Source organism: Gekko japonicus, unplaced genomic scaffold, assembly GCF_001447785.1.
Source record: "Gekko japonicus isolate JY-2015 unplaced genomic scaffold, Gekko_japonicus_V1.1 scaffold793, whole genome shotgun sequence".
NCBI classification, from domain to species: Eukaryota; Metazoa; Chordata; class Lepidosauria; order Squamata; family Gekkonidae; genus Gekko; species Gekko japonicus.
Genome location: NW_015167076.1, coordinates 430,571 through 452,177, shown reverse-complemented (window position 1 = coordinate 452,177; position 21,607 = coordinate 430,571). Strand labels below are relative to the sequence as shown.

Sequence of the window (21,607 nt, the reverse complement as noted above, 5' to 3'; positions counted from 1 at the left end):
TGGAGGAAGGTTTGAAGCCCTCAGCCACCCAGGTTGGCTGGGTATCCCAGTCAAGTGCAAAGCAATATTCAATCAGATTTCAGCATGAACTATCTCCCACTTCATGCATACCTTAAGGAATGAAAGCAAACGGGCTTTATTGCTTGTACATCCTTTCTGGTATATGAGGGAAGAAGATGCAGAAGTAATAAAGTCACTGTAACGGGCTTTCTGTTTCGTTTTGGTTCCTTTAGCTGAACTGCCAACTCAAGTGGAGTCATAACTCTTCTCCCCCCACTGCCACGTTTCAGCCCTGCATCCCAGTTTTGGGGAGATGACAATTAAGTTCTTGCGAACCAGTATTAAAATTGCCTGGTATTCTTGAGTTCACTTATTGTAACTCTGAACTGAGGCTCCTGCAGGTGCCCAGTTCATTGAATGCGCAGTTGTGTCTAAAATCATTTTGAGTGCCGTGAGCTTCCTTAGAGAGAACAATTGGAGGAAAACAGGCAATACCTGCCAGTCTTCAACGCCGCTATACGTTTCCTGCCTTGTCAAAGTTGTATAATGAAGCAAGTCTGGCCTTAGACAGTAAGGAAGTCCCAAGAGGGCCACTGTGTTCAAAAGGGGGAGGGGAGGGGAGTTCATGTCACAGCAGCTGAAACAAAAAGACCAAACATTGCAGGCAGTGGCCATCAAAAGTGATAGCTCTAGGTAAGTGCATAATCCGTTCTTTGGCCACAATGCAACAGAGTCCTTTTTTAAAAGAAAGAAAGGGGGAAAAAGAAAAGCTGAAATTCACCTTCAGATGCAACTGGGCAAACCAAGGCAGTTTAAGCTATACCATAGGTTAAAAAAAAATTCTTAACCTAGGCAGTTATTATGAGAGAGTGTTGTTCTACGTGGTGGTATCCAGATAAGGCATTTCACTGTATCGAATCTGTGAAAGTGTTCGCTTCAATGCAACAGAGTCCTTTTTTAAAAGAAAGAAGGGGAAAAAGAAAAGCTGAAATTCTGTGCCATGTTGGGGTGGGTATGGAATAGGACTGAATCCAGATCCCTCCTGAGCAGCTGATCGGCAAGATTTCTTTCCTTTTGTTTTGTTTCCCAGTCCAGGCTTTTGGATTGGGCTGGGGAGATTATGCGTATAGCACGTATACACCCTTTGTATCCATACAAATAGTCCCTTGCTGGATTAGTGGAGGATGCCGATGTTGTACATAGCACTAATGAGCAGATAAATGGTGCAAGGAAGATGTTTTCTCAGTCTCTCTAGGCAGTCTTCAACAGTGGTACAGCATCTTGCCTAAATTGCTATGCAGATGCTGACATTCTTCCATTACCTCCAGCCCTCTGTTTATTATTTTGTATCCTTATGCCCTGTCTTCCGCTCAGTCTTTCGTCTACAAGACACTTGCATAAAAACATTTAAAGATAATAATAAAAAAAGAGCCGTCTAAATCAATTTGACCATAGACCTGGTTGAAATGAGCCTTCCCCCTCTTTCCAAAGGCGAAAAAGGAGACAGCAGTGTATGTCTCAAGGGGAAATGCATTCCACAAGCGGGGGCCACCATTGGAAAGGCCCTGCTCGCTCATGATAGCAACCTCAGTATGGCTTAGGGAAGCACCCTGGAGCAGTCTTGCATAGTGATTACAAATGCCTAAGGATGTTTGTACAGAAAGAGGCAATTTCTTAAGGTTCCCCCAGCTGGCTGGAGCCTTCTGAACCATGAATTAGCTCAAGTAAACTGGCAGCCACTGCAGGTCTGTCAGCATTGATGTCATGACATCTTCACAGCCTGGCACCCACTCGTTCTGTACTTTATGTTAGAGACACTTTAGGCCACCTGCACTTTTGGACTATCTTTGGGGGGGGGTAGTCCTGCATAGACTGTGCTGGAGTGTTCTGTTGTGGATGGGACTATAGTGTGTATGCGAGATGCTTCACTTCCAGGAAAGGATGCAGCAGGGTGCCTCATACACCTTCAGATGCAGCTGGGCAACCCAAGGCAGTTTAAGCTATATCATAGGTCAACAAAAATGTCTAACCTAGGCAGTTATTACGGGAGAGTGTTGTTCTATGTGGTGGTATCCAGATAAGGCATTTTACTCTATCGAATCTGTGAAAGTGTTCGCTTCAAAGCACGTAGAGAACTTTGGAACGAGTTGTGGCCGCACTGTTTGCATCCCTGCTATGTACATAGAAGTTTTCCAACACTTGAACCAATTCCATTTTGCATTGCCAGTTGCTTCCTAGGCAGACCTGCTTATTTGGAATCAAATCCAGACTTCTAGATCTGGGTAACTGAGAGCCCGCACTGTTGAAAACAGCAGCCTGCAATAGAATCAGTCTGTGCTGTATTCACAAGATTGCTCTTAGGTTTTTTTCCTTTACCCTCAACAATATCTGGAAGTTCGTATCACGGTTTATTTAGCACAAAGATAAAAAGTAACGAGAAATTCTACAATGAAGTGTTTTAGGCTCCAGCTGCCGACCGCAGTCTTCAAACCCTGCGCCGTGCTTTCCTGGCACGCCGCTTTCAGTGATTCACTGAGAATAATACAAACTTCCCGCAAGCTTGAAAACTGTATACTGAATCCTTGCGTTCCTCCAACAGACAAGAGGATTTGTTGCAGTCGGTAAACCTTATAATGGATGCTCTGAGATCACCAATCCCGAAGCACTGAAGGAGAAAATTGCCTTGATGCAAAGAGGACAGTGCATGTTTGCCGAGAAGGCTCGGAACATCCAAAAAGCCGGGGCCATAGGCGGCATCGTTATCGGCAAGTAAAATTAATTGAAAAATCTGTAGAAAGTTATTGTGGGTGTTTTCTTTTGAAGCAAGCCAAGCATAAATCACGCTCTCAAATGGTTCTAAAGTGAATTCTCGGGTATCTGCTCCAGCCTATTCAATCCGCCTCCTCTGAATGACAACAAGAGAAAATTTTTAGTGGCTCAGTTCAGATGTAATACAAAGCGATGGTCTTGTGCTATTTACACTTAGTTTGTGGCACCAGGATTTGGCTTTCAGGTGATCACTCAGATCCAGGTTTGCTGTGACAAATGCTGTTTCCATGGGTTAATGAACAGGAGCTTAGTTGCATCAGGACAATGGAGAGCAAAAAGGGAGAATATAAATTTTGTAAAATGAAATTTTAAGAACATAAGAGAAGCCAATGTTGGATCAGGGCAATGGTCCATCCAGTCCAACACGGTGGCCCAAAAAATACCAAGGGCCATCAGGAGGTCCAGCAGTGGGGCCAGGACACTAGAAGCCCTCCCACTATTGCCCCCCCCCCAAGCACCAACAATACAGTGCATCACTTGCCCCAGACTGAGAGTTCCTATCTATACCTTGTGGCTAATAGCCACTGATGGACCTCAGGTAGGAAGTTCATCCGGGGGGTGTCTCTGAGGCTTTGCTAGATCTAATACTTTATCTGTACACTTAAGTGTAAAAGAAAAGTAGATTGACAAAGACCGGAAGATCGGTTTTCTTATCTATACCTTGGGTATGTTAAATAGTACTGATTCCAGCCCACCATTCAGCCCACCATTCAGAGCCCCTGCTGGGTTCTGGGGAACTGCTGAAGACTCGCTTAAGCAGTTTCTTCTCCTAGCCCAGCTGGTACTTATGTTCTGTGGTGACCTTTGGAAATGTCCCTCAGTGGCAGAAGAACTTGTGCTGCGCGGCATGGGTCCGGAAGGGGTGGGCTGCCGTTCAGGACAGACAAGTCCTCAAGCTCCCTGGGACTTATGGGAGCGACTTTCACAGCTCATTGGACACTGGCCAATGAAGTATCTAAATGCTAGATCTTCTCTGGGCCTTAAGAGCCAGTTTGGTGTAGTGGTTAAGTGCGCAGACTCTGATCTGGGAGAACTGGGTTTGATTCCCCACTCCTCCACTTGCACCTGCTGGATGACCTTGGGCATGCCGTAGTTCTGATAAGAGCTGTTCTTGAAAAAGAGCAGTTTCTGTCAAGAGCTCTCTCAGCCCCACCCACCTCACAGAGTGTCTGTTGTGGAGGGGAAGGGAAAAGAGTTTGTAAGCTGCTCTGAGACACCTTTGGGTAGTGAAGGGCCATGGGGTATAAATCCAACCTCCTCTTCCTCTTCTTCTTCTCACCTTTAGTTGTGCATTGAGAGTAGGAATGTTCTCAGATTCAGCCGCACCACCATTTGATTATGATTATTCTAGTCTATCAGTTTCATAAACTATATCCACAAAGGGATTCTAGGTTATCAACGAAATAAACCTTGGGTTCTTTTTAAAAGTGGGTAGAACGTTTCTTCCACCTTCTTGTCCAGTCACATGGATTCATGGTTCACGTCGTACTAAATCACTCAAATTCCCCCTCACAAGGCTTTCTTTTAAGGGCACAAAGGGACAGCGGTAGTTGCCAGATTTCTTTCCCTGTGCGGGGCCGAAATGACACTGCTGCTGTTGGCCCGGAAGGAAAGCGCTTAAGTTCCAGGGTTTTTTTGAGGGGTGGGGGGCAGGGATTAAGTGGCTGCTGTGACAAGTTGAGATTTTAACGTGACACCGCTTTACTGAGGTGGCCAGCGGCCAGTCAGGATTCAGTGAGTGAAAGCGACATAAATGATCGGCCCTCTGCTTGTTCCACCCGTGTGCCGATCCAGACGACAACGAGGGAAGCAGCAGCGACACAGCCCCTCTCTTCCAAATGGCCGGAGACGGCAAGAACACGGATGACATCACGATCCCCATGCTGTTTCTGTTCAACAAGGAGGGCAGTATCCTCCTTGACGCCATCCAGGAGTACGAAGCGGTGGAAGTGCTGCTGTCTGATAAAGCGAAGGACAGAGGTAAGGGCAGAGCTGCGTGGCGGGTTTACCGTGTCCCAGCGAGCTCACCATCTAAATTCCGACAGGTGGCAGAAGGAAGGAGGAAAGGAGGAGGGTGATGGGATCTTGTCCCTCCCTCCCTCCCCCCCGGGGAAGCTGCACACGTTGTTGCTGGATTGGGGGGGGGGCGAGGATCACAACATTGACTCCCAGTTCTTACTAGGTCCCAGGAGTGACACGGGGATGAGTTTGGGGTAGTGTCGGAATGTCAGATATTGGACCGCCACACCCACCCGCACCAGTTTTTCTGTGGCATTCCAGGGGCTCATGTTACAGAAGCAACTACCTGGATTGCAATGGAGAAATGTCCTGGGGTTGGGGGGCCCAGAGAGGTAGCACGCACATGCTGACAGGAGACTTCTCAACTCAGAAAGTTGTGGGCCATAATGGAACCGAGCACTGTGTATCTGTGCCAAAGCCAATGCTCCCTCTACGCTGTGGAGTCTTATGAGCAAAAATCCTACTTTGTGAGCTACTGGCATTAAAGTTGTGAGCGAGCCATTTGGCTGCTGCAGAAATTAGTTTGCTCTGGAGCCCTCCTTCCTGAACGAAGACAAAAGTGTGTGAGCCAGAAGCTAAAAATCTGTGAGCTAGCTCACATTAACTCAGCTTAGAGTGGCCAAAGCCCTGACTACTCTCGGTGCCCAGCAGATGAGTGGGTGGGGGACCATGATGACCATGTACGAAAGGCTGGATGTGCCTTTGGAAGGGTGCAGTGGGTAGAAGTTGCTTCCTCATCGGTCTGTGGCTGAATCGGATCCTTTCCTCCTCTGTTTTGCATGGATTTTGAGACCTGTGCCATTGGTTTTATTGACTGCTCTTCCATCTGGAGAGAGTCTGCTTTGACATTTCCGTTTAATACTGTGCTGTCATTTTGAACTAACATACCGTAGGAATCCTGCAGCTTGATCTGAGCCTCTTGAGGGAATCTTTGAACTAGGTCAGCAGTCTACACAGCTGTAGCGCTACGAATTTCTCCCTCCCTGGGGAAGGGGCTCTCTTTGTTGCAGACGTGGGGAGGGGGCCGCGGATCATAACATTAGCTCCCAGGTCTTACTAGGTCCCAGGAGCAAGGGTGGGGGGGGGGGGAGTGTTGTAATGTGCCTAATGCTCACGTAACAACAAAAACCGTAGTAAGAATGTGTTGGTTTCCAGACAAGCTCTTCTAATGTCATCCTCCCTTTTGTCTTTGGGGAAATTGAGATAACGTTAATTCTGGAGCTGTTAAACATGGCATAAGGGTGAGCATTTTAAATGCCTACACTGTGCAAGTATATGCGGTTAAATCTCTCCCATGGAAATTATTGGAATGGAGAACTGCTTAACTTCAGCTGGGCTGCATCTCCACTCCCACGTCAAGTTGTTGAAAATCCTGCCAAGAGAGAAGCTGTTCTTGGTCAGGGTTGAGAGACGGCGTTCTTGAATTTGGCTCTCCCCGTGGCACAAGAGCGTTCCCTAGGCGGTGAATTGTCTCATTCTGCCATAGCTTTTCAAAATGTTACTTCCTAACAGAATTACTGTGTTAATTAATTACCAATGTAAGCTAGTGGGCCTGTGGATTTAAAATGCATATGTGCTTTTTCCCTTCTCCCCGTGCTACCGTTGGGATACCAGCAACTATATTTAAAGATAAAATGATTCCAAACTACATTCTTGATAGCAGTAAGTATCAGATAGATCTATATACCTTTGCCAAGAATTCTTTTTAAAACTGTCCTCATACTGGTATGTTTTCCTTTACAATACTGAACTTGGATTCAAATAAATCAGAATGGCATGTTAAACTCTTATGCCCAGTTTTGTGTTAATGCAGGAGAGGTACATAGGGCAGAGGGTGTTATGAAACTGCGCATTTCAGGAAAGCCTGGAGACCCTTGGAAGCTTTTTAAAGTTACTCAAGAAGATCAGTAAGCGGCTGTGAAGGCTCCCTGTAATTCCAGAGTTGTCTTACACCAAGAGTCCTGTGGTACTTGGAAGCCTAAACACACTTTTATTCAAGCACTCAGCTTTCACGGACTGCTTCAGAGGCAATGAAGCTTACGCTGGAATAAAATTGTGTTGGCCTCTGAAGTGCCACAAGGCCTCTGTTTATGTTTACCAGAGACTTCCCGTTAAACAGTTGCCCATCTTCTTCCACAATTTGCATCCATTTGCATCTCCACAATTTGCATCTACAATTTGTATGGTGGACGATTTGAAGGTGTACTCTTAGTTAGTGGGGGAGAGTCGCTCGACCCCAGATCAGTGATAGGAAACTTTTCTTGGTCCAAGGATGGTTGACCTGTGAAGGCGTTGGTGTGTTGTTAACAGTGGGGGGGGGGGGCAGGGGACACAAGGGTTGGCCTCGACCTTTGCGGCGAGCCACACCCAAGCATTATCTCAGGGATTCAGCTGGTGCTTATGAAGGTTTAGGAGGCGATGACGGGCGTAAGCCGCGGCTGTTGTCTTCTCCCTTACCACGGACCCCAGAAGGGCTGCCAGCAGTACCTCAGCCTCTTGGGCATAGATTTGGCCCTGAGATCCATGAGAAATCATCCGGTGGGCTACTGTTGTTGTGTGTGTGTGTGTGTGTCGGGGTGCGCTTGTTCCTGCCCTAGGCAGAGCATGCTACAGGGTCCTCTGTAATACATGGGCGTCCCTCAGCAGACCATCAAAGCTGCTCACGGGAAACTTAAACGCTGCTGGCCTCCGCTTACAGGTAAAACCTTGCACTGGGCGGCTCTGCTTTTGAGAGAATTTCTGTAGGTTTACAAAAGATTGACATTTCTGTTGAAGTATAAATGCTCAGAATATTAAAAAAAGAATCGACAGTTAGACATTCAGGCCTACTGGGTGCCCAGACACTAGGGCATTCCCCAAGCACGTAACAGTGATCTAGAGGCCATGGGTTTTGTATTTATTTTCTTTGTAACATTTCCCCTCAAATTGTAGTGTCTTCCTAAACCTGTTTACTAAACGTTTTAGTTGGGACAGCTACGTTCTATCTGATACTGTAGAAATGTGGGGAAAATGATGTGTGGTTCCCCCTTCTCTTTAAGATTTGGAAATGGAGAGCATGGATCAAAAGTCGCCTGAGAACGATTCCCATAACCAGAGGTCAGAAGAAATCGCAACAGATCTGAACTTGGGCAGTCACCGTTCTGAAGAAGGAGGTGGCTTGAATCCGCCTACAGAGTCGAGTGGAAATGGTTTTTCTTTTGAGAACCAGGACTCCTGTGTCCCCAACCCCCAGGAAGCCAGCAGCAGTCAAATTTCAGAACTAGAGGAGTACCCTGAGGACCAATCAAAGACAGAGTCAGACTCCAGTCCCAGTAATAACTGGGATAATAAAGGCCAGTCCATGGAATCAATATTAGCAGATTGGAATGAAGACATAGAAGCCTTTGAAATGATGGAAAAAGATGAACTATAACTTCAAATAACTTTATCGTGGGACTATACAACAGTGAACTCCGGAGGACAGTAGGGCCCTAATATCTGTGGGGGGGGAGAAATGAAAGAATTGTTCAGTATTGTGATATGCAGCCAGGTTTTATTGGCAAAAGCCAGCATGTGTTAATTTGTATTTTTTAATTTTTTTCCTGTTTTTTTTTTTTTTAATGGGAATGTGCAATTGACCCATTTTGCAGGGTTCCTTTGCATGGTGCTGTAATGCAGGAGGTTCATTCAGGGAATGATTCGGTTTCCTCCTGGGTTCCAGGTTGCTGCGAGTTAGCTTGCCTTAGCCACAGAAGGCAAAGAATCAGTGCAATGGAATTAATGTGCCCCTGGGTCTGGAACGGCTAGTTGAGGGCGGCACGACATCCTGGCACCGGAGAGCCACAGGCTGGCTGCTGGGAAGATGCCATTGCAAGGGGGGGGGTGTCAACGCTGTATCTCCATTAGAACCTTTGTGGATACCTGGGCGTGGGTACTTCAGGGGGTTGTGCCTTTTAATTACAAGGGCAGAACAACAGGCAACTGCGATTTGCCCCGTGCCACTTAGTATGGCAAGTGTGCTGTACCGGTTTTATTACTTCTTCCATTTGTTACTTTGAGAAACGACCAAGACGGCTTGGAATTTTTATTTTTTATTTTTAGTTCCTAGTACAAGTCAAGACAGCCTAGAAACCAAAGGTAATGAGCTCAGTTAGCAAAAAGGAAATTCACAGATAATTCTGAGACGAATCTGGGTAATGGGGCCTCTTTCCTCCCCCCCCCTTGATTTTGGAATGTCCACGGTAAAAGCTAAATATCAGCCAAAATTAACATCCTTGCTGAGTTCTAGAAAGATTTAGTCTATCGGTTAGTGTTTAGGACAGAATAACGTTCACCTGGTTTGCCATTTTTTTCTTAACTTAGCTTTGTATCCACACCACTCCTGCTACTGTACATAATGTGTCATTCACCCCCCTCCCCCCCCCCAGCAAGAAGGCCAGTATCTTGGTAGCAGTCTGACCGGGAAGCAGCGGGTCCATGGTGTGGCGTGACTCCCTAGGACAGGCTGGGATGTTATCGATTCTTTTAGAGCCGCAGTCGCTTTCGGTGGGACAGCAATCATGTTTCACAAATGTCTTATTTAAAATTAGGATACTTTTAAAAGCCCAACTGTAGCAGCGACAATTACCACCACCACAACCAAAAAAGCAAACGGCGTTAATGCAGTTGCATCTCTTGCAAGACTGCCAGACACTATTTACATCCAGTCTTAATTGTTTTCATTTTGGTAGTTTTAAGCTTCTTTCTGCTGAGCGAATGCGTTTGCACGTTTTGCTTTAGAAAACCAACTCGGCTGCGCCAGAATCCACCACTTTAAATATAGCTGGTGCTTAGTGGGAAGTTAGCCTTATGAGAGGTGGTGTATAAGCAGAGAGAAGGCCTCCATCATTGCAAGGACCTGTCAGGGCAATTTCACGCCGCTACATGATCCTTGCTAGAAGAGGAGCAGCTTGAGAGGACAGTAATGGCATCTTCCAATGTAGTGCTTTACTTCCCCTGAAAAGTGGACGGCAACCAGGGACTGGTATGAAAGGAAGCAAGCTGGGCAGCCCGGGAGAAGGGGGCCGAATCTGCGCTTTGCTGTCCGTCCCGAGTGGACCCACGGGCTGGGGTACGGGATGACTTTTACATCCTCCTTGTCTGTATCCTAGGTTGTGGATGTTTGGTCACACTTGTATGTGTTAGGCTTTTATGTTTGAGATTTTTTTTCCCCCCCTTTAGGTTTGCAGACTGAAGGACATCCGGTTGTTTTGCTGGCAAACACTTATCAGTTACACATACTTGTAATCTAAGACAGGTTCTAACATAGAAAGGAATGGGTGCGCAAAGCATACTTTCAAATGTACAGGCACTTCTCTGAGAGCATAACCAGGCAGCTGAAGAGGCTCTTTTACAGATGTTGGTGAATCTTGGAGGACTAGTGAATAAGTGTCCCAATCCCCCCCCCCCAAGAATTTTCATTTTTTTTTTTTTTTTTTTTTTGCACACATGTTAGAGCTGGGAGATTCGTTATTGGTGAATTATCCAGCACTGAATTATGTTCATGCTTGATTTTTATAGGGTGAGATTCCTTCAGGGAATTTGGGTAGAGGCCTCTCTCTAAAGTGTCCTTTATTAATTTGGACCCAGATCTTGAGGGGTAGGGGTGTGTGTGTGTGTGTGTGTGTGTGTGTATGTTTTGGCCACGTGTCTGCAATGAGGTTGAGCCTATAAAACACAGCCTATTTGAGTTAGACTTGTAAAAAGCAAATGGGGTTCCTTCATGTCAAAGGGCTAGGGCCACTAGTGGAAGGAGAAATGTTTAATGGTAATCTAAGCCATTTCACTCCATCAAGGCACTATTTTTTTTCCCTTGTTGTGTAGTTAAAAATTGCTTAATTGGTGTATCTGGTTAAAGTGACTCTCTGGTCATTACATCTTCGCAAAGCATTTTGGACAGAATTAAACCTTCACGGAGCAACTGCTGAAGATTTTGTTCTTCCGACATATAAATTAATAGTTTTGCACTACCTGCTACTACTCGGTTATAGTCCATAACCTAAAAATCCATATTATACATTTGACTTTAAATATTTGCGGAATGATCTATATTTTCCTCATGGATCCAGGGATGCTTTGAGAGGAGTATCTGAAAGGTGGTGGTCTACCTCAGATATAGGTTGCCCTTTTTATATCTTAGTTGAAGTTCTTCATCACAGCCATAAGCACGTTTTGATGATGACAAGAGGTTTACATTTGTATCAACTGGATTTGGAAACTGGTTTTTTGGAGACAGGTTACCTACTTATGAGTTAATAGTTTCATATCGCAATGGAAGCCCTCCTCCGGATAAGCATTCCTGAACCTGGCGGGAGAGGCCCATACATGACCTCAGCCTCATGGAGAAAGAACGGTAGGAGCTGGCACAGTAACAGGTTGATCTCTGGCCAGGATTTCTCTGTTGTTCTATCTGAATTCCTCCTATAATTGGGAGACAAATAGCAGGCTTGGAAGGAGAGCTGGGTAGAGATTACCCTTTCCACCAGGACAATGGAGGAAACATTCTGTGAATGCCTATACCATACATCCAGATTTTATAAGACTTTTTACCAGCCCAACTTACAGCTGTCTATTTTCTTATGATGTAATTTATGAAAAATGTAATAAGGGGTGCTGTTGTTGGGTTTTAGCGTCTGTTGATTTTAAATGTGTACAATACTTCTAAGGGCAACTGTGTACTGTGATGTAAAAGTGTGGGCTAAAAATGTACATAGTCCTTTGTACATAAAATTGTGAACTTGATTATAATTGCTGATTGTAAAGATTTAATAAAATGTGTAAATATTCTGGTCAAAATGCTGACTTGATTTGTGTGTTGCGTGTGAACCCCAGGAAAGTTCCCTGGGTGCTCAGTTACCTGAAGTGTTTCCACCTATATGTATCCATAGCAGAACCAGAGTTAAAAATCCATCTTTCTTTTTTTTAAAAAAGCATTAAGATTGAGATAAAAATCATTACTCTCAGAGCATTCACACTTGCTTTTCCCGTCAAGAGCTTTTTTCTCCATTTTCCAACAATGAGAGAAGGCATCCTTCTTCCCTGGCCTGTCCATCCCATCTCCATCGCCACTGGTCTGAATGTGCGTGCAGAACATCCAAAGCAAGTACTAAAGAACAGCCTCCTCTAGACTATGGTAAGCAAATGGCAAGAAGGTAGAAAGGAGCACGGATTTCTGTTTGAGGCTCTAGAGGAAGAGCAGAGCTTCTGCTCAAGACACCCAAATTGATTTATTTCCTACCTTGTGTCCATTCTTGAGTAGTTCATCTGGCTCCCAAAACAATTAAAAATCTCTTGGATCTATACATATTTAAATTGAAACTGCAATTTTAAAACGGGCTTTTTAAGGGCTCTGTGGCTTTTAAGAAGTTTGTCTAGATTTTAACTGGGATGTAAAAGGCCTCCTTGGGTATGCCCACACTAGTTGGGTTTGTTTGTCATTATTGTAGCCATGAATGGCTTATGAATGAGGCTACAATTCATTCCAGAACCTGACCTACACTGAAAACAAGTGTAGAGTTGTTAACACTTAATTTCCTGTAAGAACACTTGTTGATGGAAACCATTTCTCTTCTTCAGAGCCATTCATTAATTTTACAGACTATTGACACAATGAAATTCTCTGCTTCAGTCTCAGGGTGACAGACGCTCATGACAGGGAGGTACAACCTGAATGAGTGCCGCAGGATGTACTCTAGTCAGGAGTGAGCCCACAAAAGACAGAGGTGTATATGTTGCAGAAAGCTCTCCTGTCCTAGGATCCCATGACCGTCATTTGTTCTAGAACAAGTCTGAGAGACAGATGTTTTGGTTGATATCACAGTTGTTTTAAGCCATGCTCCATTCTGTTGGGCTTTACCTGTGGACACAGAAATATAACAAGAGGGTCTAAGCTTTATTCTGTTTTATTATTTACAGGCGACCAGAAGCAAAGGTAGACCTGAATACCCTAGCTGCTGGCAGGGTGCGTGTATGTTCTCTCATAGATCTCCCAGTGGAAGAAATACAGAAATGGCAGAAGGCTAGTGGGAAGTTCAGTTTTTAAAGGTAAAGGTAAAGGTTCCCTTGCTCAAAAGCCAGTCGAATCCGACTCTAGGGTTGCGGTGCTCATCTCCGTTTCAAAGCCGAAGAGCCAGCGCTGTCCGAAGACGTTTCTGTGGTCATGTGGCCGGCATGACTGAACACCAAGGCGCACGGAACGCTGTTACCTTCCCACTGAAGTGGTCCCTATTTATCTACTTGCAATTTCTTGCTTTCAAACTGCTAGGTTGGCAGGAGCTGGAACTAGAGACGGCAGCTCACTCCGTCTTGCGGCACCCGGGTCTTGAACTGCTGAACTACTGACCTTCCACAGCCTGCAGTTCAGCGTCTTAACCACTTGAGCCACCGCAGCTCCTGCTCAGTTTTTAATAACAGTCTAAAACTGGGCTCCAGGATTTCAGCAAAGAATGGGTGATGGAATGTGACAAACACTGGGGTGTATGTTCATTTTAAAGCTTAAAGGCTACAGAGTGGAAATTTACAAAACGTGATGATTGTGTTGTTGGATAGATGCTTATAATTTCTGAGGTCCCCCCCCCAAAAAAGGGGGGGGAACAAAATTATGTTCAGTTAAGGATACCCAAGTCCTCCTGAAGCACAGGCCCAACAGGTTTTGACTGGGGTTTAGGCAACAAAAACACCTGAGTCAGGGCTGCTTCAAAGTCTTTTACTGCCCCCAAGCAAAGCACACCTGTTCCCTGCTAGGCCTGTCCTGCCTTTGGATGGGGGTCAAGGCTTCACCTGGGTTTGGTTGCCTTGGCTGCTGGGGCCTGGGTGTGAGCGGAGATCCCGTTGTTCCTTGGCACCCTTCTTATCACATTATCCCAACTTGGTTGGCTTGGCCGGAGAACCAGCCCTGTTGTTTTTGAAAGGATTTGAAGAAGAAATACTTAGGGCAGTTCTTATCTTATAAATTTCATCTTTCACGGTGTCTAATTCAAATGTTACTATTATAGATAACAAGATCACGTTATTAGTAGCAAAAAAAAAATCAGCAGTAATTAAGTGCCAAGGGGGAATAATATGGGGTTGTGAAACTGCTTGTGGCCAGTTGCCCATTAAAGCGATATCATCTAAGTAAGTAAGGCCCTTCCTGCCCACACAGCTTACTGCAGAGAATCCAAGCAGTTGAGTCTGTAAGCTTGACTTTGGATTTGTGTGCCTGCCCTCTGCACCGTTCTTTTTTCTCTAGTGTATTCTGTGGCATTTATGCTGCACCTACAACCAAAAAACAGTTTTTCTTAATTCGGAGGGGGTGGCATCCAATGTTTTTTTTTAATTTAAAACAAGGAGGCGCCATTGTAATGCTACACTTCTGTAGACTGCAAAAATGGTCCCCCCCCCAAATTGTCCGCTAAAGTGATACACAGAGAAAAATGTTTTCAAAGCTTTACCATCCCAGTGTCTCTTTGTCTTTATGTCAATTTCCATGCTGAGGACCCCCCTTTATTTTGTTTGTCCATCCCTATTAAACTGCTTGTGCCCACCACTGCTGCCTCCTGCCACCAACTTGGGAGGCTTCTTAGGCACCAGCACCACCGCTCTGTGCCCCAGGTAGCCATTGCCACTGTGCACTGGTGAGGCAGTGATAGGAGGAACAGTAGGGCTTGGCAGCTGCCTGCTGAGGGCACCTGGGCTGGGGGTGCCATGCAGGCGGTGGAGGCAACCTGGAGCTTCTGGGCGGCTTCCAAGAGTGTGGGGTGGGGCTCAGCTTTTGCCCCTTCCCTCTCATGTGAGGCACTCAGAGTAGCCCTTACCTTATCAAGGGAAGCAGCAGTAGGAGGAGCGAGGCCATCTCTGGAGGCACTGCTGCTGCCAGCCGCAACACCATGGGGGAGGCAAGGTGGGGAGTGGGAGCAGCCGCTGTGAAGCTCACTTTTATTTGGCCAAGATGTAGTGGATTCTCTCTGTTGTGTGCTCAGCAACTCTGACTAATGGAAGCACAGTAGCTGATAACATTGCTTGCTGCAGCCAGAGAAGCATGTCTTTCCCCTTCCATTTTAATCTTAGGCTTAAGACTGCCAGAATGGTCCCCCCCCCAAAAAAAAACATTGTTCACTGACACATTAAAGGAAAAAATTATTCAAAAGCTCTAGGCTTCCCTTCCCAGTGTCTGTCTCTCTTTACATGTCTTGTCAATACCCCCCACCTTTATTTGGCTTGCATTTAGTACTGAAATCTCCCTTTTTTTGCACTGGGGATGCTTCCATTTGCCTGCTCTCCAATCCTCCTTTTAAATCAGTACAAATGGGGAACTAAATCTTGCACAGCTCCTTGTAAACTTTCCCCCATCATTTAAAGTTTCCCCCCCCTCTTCGGTCTTGGTCTAGAAGAAGAAGAGATGAGAAGAGATTGGATTTATACCCTCCCCTTCACTTGGAGTCTCAGAGCGGCTTACAAACGCCTTTTCCCTTCCCCTCCCCACAACAGACACCCTGTGAGGTAGGTGGGGCTGAGAGAGCTCTGACAGAAACTGCTCTTTTTCAAGAACAGCTCTTGTCAGAACTATGGCTTGCCCAAGGTCATCTAGCAGGTGCAAGTGGAGGAGTGGGGCATCAAACCCGGTTCTCCCAGATTAGAGTCTGCGCACTTAACCACTACACCAAACTGGCTCTAGCGAAAGACTCCTTCAGTAGACTGAGTTTGTAAAAAAACACATTTATAAACAAGGAGGAAACTGAGCTAACATTTTTTCAAAAAACACACCCAGCGCAAAACTGACCAATAAGGAGTGGGAGGAAGAACATAGATGTGGGTGGAGGAGTGGCCTCCGAGGGGCTGAAAAAGGAGTAGGAGGGGAAAATCCATGGAAATGCATATAGATTTGAAAGTGAAGCAAGAGGAAAGACTGCAGCAAAGGCACTTTGAGAAAAGCCGGGCAAACGGGGACCAGAGCACTGAAGTGAGGAAAAACAATGCAAAGCAGGAAAAAACCCTCTGATGGGCATGCACATTGAAGGTGATGAGAATGCAGAACGACAAAGAAAATCCAACAGACACGCATGGTGAAAGTGAGGCAAAACACCAGTGCATAATAGGCCTATGTGTGTTAAGTGCCAGCAACTCTCTTCTAACTTATGATGATGAATGACCTCCAAAATGTCATGTCATTAAACAGCCTTGCTCAGGCCTTCAAAACGGAGGGCCTTTGTGGCTTCCTTGATTGAGTCAGTCCACCTCATGTTGGGTCTCCCTCTTTCTCCACTGCCTTCAACTTTCCCTTGCATTATTGTCTTTTCGAGTGACTCTTGTCACTGGAACCCATAACGTGACCAAAGTACAATAGCCTCAAGTTTAGTCATTTTAACTTCTAGTGAGAGTTCAGGCTTGGTTTGATAATCTGACATAGAAAAAAGATTCCCTATTTTCAAAGTACAGGAAGGAAATCAAAGGGGGTGTGTGGAAATAATTTTTGTGTCCATGGACACACACCCCCTCCCGAATCCCATCCATGGACCCTCTAGGGTTCCATGGACCACAGGTTAAGAACCCTGGCCTATAGGATTTTTTTTTAAATGCCTTGAGAGCACATGTAAATGTAACCAGCCTATCAACTATCAAGAGTGTTCCCAGCATAGCCCTAACTCATTTTTTTTAATTTGAGAGTCCTGGAGCTGGTTCAGCCGGGGTTGCCTGACTGCAGAGCCAGGTGTGAGCCACCCTGATGCTAGAGCAGCATACAGGTCTGCTTAGTTGGTATTTTGGGCAGCAGGTCTCTGTGACATACGGAAGAGCTGCATTTCCATATGACTCATTCAAAGGAGCTATTAATAGATGGGCTATCATGATAGAGTGGAAAGAGACCATCTTATTGTGTGCGTGCGTATCTGGTTTATCTTTGCAATTTATTCGCTCTGCAGCCTTCTGGTCTTCAAAGGCTTTGAGCAGCATGTCATAAGCAAAGGGTGTGATACATTTTCACTCCTACACCTTTCAGAACACCCCCAGGAGAAATCCATTATATTTAGGCATTATGCTAATTCGAGCTTTGTATCTGTTCATTAAGTGGTATTCAGTGCCTTGTACAGCGGGTAAAAAGGAAATCAGAGTCAAGAAACTGCTGCTTATGAAATGGAAGCAAAAGAGCCATAGAATTTAACTCAGAAACAAGCATGCTCACATTTGCGTTGCAGGTTTCGGGATTCAAAGGAGAGGGGTTTGAAGAAGATGCAAAATCCACAAAGGTGGCTTTTAGTATTGGAATCAAAAGCTCTGAGATAGCTAGAAAAAGAAAAAGAAAGAAAGATAAATGACATTTCTCAGATTTGGGGGGGAAAGGAGATCCCCTCTCTCCCTACACACCCAAACTGATGTTTGGGATGGCATCGATGGTTTGGATCCTGCACAAAATCTCCACTGACTGCAGGGATTTCCATTGGCTGAGCAAAACTCCTCCTCCTGCTGCTCCCACTACAACCCTAAGTGCCCCCACCCCCGGTGTTTCTCCTGGGTCACCCAGAAAGAGCATGAGGGGTGAGTTGGCTGCTGTGGGAAGGAGGAAACAAAGGAAATCATCCCTCACTTCTGTCAGTAGAGATTTTCTGTTGGCTCCAGCCTCCATATTCCCAGCTTTCTATTTCGTGCTTACAGGATTTACTAGGGATGCCAGCTTCCGGTTGGACCTGGGGGTTTCCTGGAATTACAACTCATTTCCAGACTACAGAGATTGCTTCCCCTGGAGAAAATGGATGGTTTGGAGGGTGGACTCTCTGGCATTGCAGCCCACTGGGGTCCCTGATCCTCCCCAGGCTCCACCCCCAAATCCCCAGGACTTTCCCAACTTGGATCTGGCAGGGGAGACCAGGCAACCCTAGAATTTATACACATCAAAAAGTTATATTGCTTATATGCTCTGTTGTCATTTTTCTATCATCCTTATCCAGTCAGAGCATGTTGTTGTTGTTGTTGTTCAGTCGCACAGTCGAGTCCGACTCTTCGCGACCCCATGGACCAGATCCCGCCAGGCCTTCCGGTCTTCCGCCGTCCTCTGAAGTTGGCTCAATTTCATGTTTGTTGCATCGATGACACTGTCTAACCATCTCATCCTTTGCCGTCCCCGTCTTCTTTGACCAACAACAGAACAGAAACCTTTATTGGCATAACATAAGTAAACCAGGCAAGGAAAAGTTTAAGGGGTAGTACAAGAACAACATCAACCAATGTTCCCGATATTCCAAAATACAAGACAATCCTAATGATTTACAAGAATTACAGATTATTACTCTTGATTTCCATACATAGGTCACAAATTCAGCGACCGATAGTGTTATTGCTGGGCTCTGGTCTGCTAAAAAAACATTTAAATCCCTGTCTCTGCGAAGGGAGAAAAGGGCGAATCAAGTTATTGCGCATAACGGAGTATTTGGGACAGCGGAGAAGGATATGGGTAATAGAGTCAGGTTCCCCAAGATTACAGTTACAAAGTCTATCCCTGTACGGAACACCCCTGTATCTACCTGAGACCACTACTGAGGGGAAAAGGTTAAACCTTGCAAGCATAAAAACCCTCCTAAAGACTGGGGTTATCAGATTAGCAATATATGGTAGCATGGAGGTATGCAAGGGAAGGAGGGGTAATGAATAGGGAGAACAAACTCCAAGACTACCGGCATTAATGGTCTGCGCCTCTATATCCCAAATTCTCCTCCTAACCACCTGTAAGATTGCTGCCTCACCACAGTTATAGAGGGGTTCCAGGTCGATACCTAGTGTACCCACCTTTTTCACTATGGCCTGTGACCACTCTGATGTATAGGAGTCAGCTAGAAGTTGGACCATTAGGCTAGCAGGGGGAGATCGAAAATGAAGCCGAAGCCAATATTTGATCGTAATGATCCAAGCTCGAGATTCCACCAAGTGGAGACCCAGCTCCTTATAAAGAGCAAAGAGCGACACTGAGTTGGAAACACCAAGAATCCTGCGCAGAAAAGTGGAATAAATGCTCTCGACTCTCCTAGTAAAGGACTGGATCCAAATAGGAACCCCGTATAACAGACGAGATATGACAGTTGCTTGGAACATCTTAAGCGCAGCTGGAACAAATTGATTGCCCTTTTGGAAGAAAAACCGGATCAGGGCTGCAGTCTTATTCTTAGCCATAGTCAGAGAATGTTCTCTATGCGAGCACCAGCTTAGATTGTAACAAAATAGCACTCCTAAATACCCGAAGGATTTTACCTGTTGCTCCCTTCTCATTGGCTGGCCAAAGTATTTGAGGTTCAGTTTCATTATCTGGCCTTCCAGGGAACAGTCAGGGTTGATTACTTTTAGCATTTAGATGATAGCAAATATTAACATTATCTGCTGCCAAACGAATAAATTGAGTTGCCCTAAAGAAGAATTTTAACCCCAAATGTGAGCTGTCTATAAGGTGGTAAGATCTAGAAACATCAAACAGTTCCCATGAAAGTTGGTGTGAGTCTCAGACTTCTTAGCTGAAAATTCAGAGTTTTAAAACCATGGAGGAAAAGTCAAAACCTACCCCACGCTAATTACCAATGTCTGAGGGCACAGACCACACGTAGACCCTACCTCATTGGTAATACAAATTGTAGACCCCTTTCACTTGTAGAACAGGATGGCATCGAATGAGTGGGAGGTATTCAAGTGAGATAGAAATGTTTTAAATAAAGAATATGTTTGGCATTGGGAACAATACAAACAGCTCATACAGACTAAACGTTCACTTGTGTGTGCCTGCCTGCACAAGACTAACAATGTTCTTACGCGATATGTGTGGTGCCTCAGAAGCTGAAGTGTGGCACATATGCAATTCAAGAGGCCATATTATTTGAAAATGGGATCTTTAAACCTCTCCCTCACAATCTGCCTCTCAACAAGCGTCAACACTTCACCGCGAAATCGGTCAAGTAGTAAAGGGTATGGGATGGCCAAGATGAGGGAGTTCCTTCCTACACACACCTGAAGCAGCCTCAGACGGGGCAAAAGGGGAAAGTCAGAATCTCATGAAGTCACCTGACACTAAGGCAGACCACTGGGGGTTTATCAAGATCAGTAGTGTCAATGTCAACTCTGACTGGCAACAGCTCTGTAGAGTCTTTCGCATCAACTACTCACCCAGTCATTTCAACTGGAGATGCCAGGGATTGAACTTGGGACCCCCTACATGCAATGCAGAAGTTTATTTATTTGATTTATACCCCACCCTCCCTGCCAAGGCAGGCTCAGAGCGGCTAACAAGGCCATATTGGCTTCATAAATAATAAAACAATTTAAACAAAAACAATTCAAATAATTCAAAATACAACACACACAAGATGGCAAAGCTATCCAATCGGCCGCCATAAGAGAAAACCGCAACTGGCATCTAGTTCTTTCCTGCCACGCTCAACTTTACCCCCATTGCCTGATGGCAGGGCTGGCCCGTTATTGTTAAATTTTAGACTGCCGCCTAGGGTGACGGCTCGACAAGGGCCCCATTCTGGCCGGCCTCGTCCCCTTCTCGCCCTGCACAGGAAGCCTCCCTTGCCAGCTTCTTGCTCCATCCCCAGCAAGAGACTCCCCTCTTTGCAGCCCCCCAGACAGAAAGACAAGGAGGGGGGACAGCCGGGGACGACGGGAAAGTGCTGCTTGTCCTCCCCTGCCCCTGCAGTCTCTTTGGAGCTCCTTTTGCAGCCTGGCACAGGCCCCCCTCCCCTAGAGCAATCCCGCCCCCCCCGTATGCATTTGCAGCTCACCCCCTCGGCCCACCCGCTGTGGTTCTGGCACCCACCCCACACGGGGGGGTGGGGGTGGCGCCAGAATGTATCCTTGCCTAGTGAACGAAAAAGCCTGGGGCCGTCACTGCTTGATGGGACAAGCTTTCTCTTCACAGCCCATACGTCACACGCCTTCGGTGGGTCGCAAACCCGTTTGAGCAGGCAAGAATTCATTTCCAGCTTTTGGGTAAGACCTGGTGCTGGCATGCAGAGCACTGTGAATTCTACCACCCTTTACTTGCGTAGTCGAATGATGGCACTCTACTACGGGGAGAATATGTCTTCTTAGGCCCTGGCTCTGGAACACTGTCTGGTTCTTGACATGTGCTTCCTGAACCAAACAGAATTCCAGCGGCACCTTAAAGAGCTTCACGGCATCTGAAGAAGAGAGCTCTGACTCACAAAAGCTCATACGGGAATAAATGGCATTCGTCTTTAAGGTGCCAGTGGACTCCTGTTCGATTTTGCTACAATAGACTAATGCAGCTGCCACTCTGCCGCTGTATTTTCTTCCCTCGCCTCTTTCGCTTTGCTAACCTTCCTGGCCTTGACATTGGTAAGATTGTAACTCTGGCTCCTCTTCCTGCCATGTGGCTTCCGGTCCCATGCTTACAGCTCTGCCAGCCCCGTGCCACCCTCTGAGCGTCAAAGGTGAGCACTAGGACTGAAAAGTTTTAGGACTATTTCCCCATTGTATCTGCAACCACGCTTAGCTCATAGGGGAGTGACTGCCTCTACTTCCGCTGGCTGAACTGACTACCAAATCCATGGGAAATGCATGCTTTCAGGGGAAGGGTTGCAAATGTTTCCAAAAGATGATCTGTCATAGCAAAAACGTACTTTCCACTAGGGTTGGCAGCTCTGGGTTGTGAAACTCCTGGACGATTGGGAAGTGGAGTCTTAGGAGGGCAGCATTTGGGGGGGGGGACGTCCACGGGGTGCAATGCCACAGAGTCCACCTTCCAAAGCAGCCATTTTCTCCGGGG

At 46.0% G+C, this 21,607-nt stretch overlaps 1 protein-coding gene across 1 annotated transcript in view; it reads left to right on the top strand.

Annotated features, from left to right (window-relative positions):
- EDEM3 (ER degradation enhancer, mannosidase alpha-like 3) overlaps nucleotides 1–10,296 on the top strand; it is a 44,407-nt gene extending 34,111 nt beyond the window's left edge. Inside the window, exons 18-20 of the mRNA XM_015412787.1 lie at nucleotides 2,600–2,765; nucleotides 4,624–4,809; nucleotides 7,887–10,296. Coding sequence (XP_015268273.1) covers nucleotides 2,600–2,765; nucleotides 4,624–4,809; nucleotides 7,887–8,260 — 726 coding nt within the window. The 3' untranslated portion in view covers nucleotides 8,261–10,296. The remainder of the gene's footprint in view (nucleotides 1–2,599; nucleotides 2,766–4,623; nucleotides 4,810–7,886) is intronic.
- The last annotated feature ends 11,311 nt before the right edge of the window (nucleotides 10,297–21,607 follow it).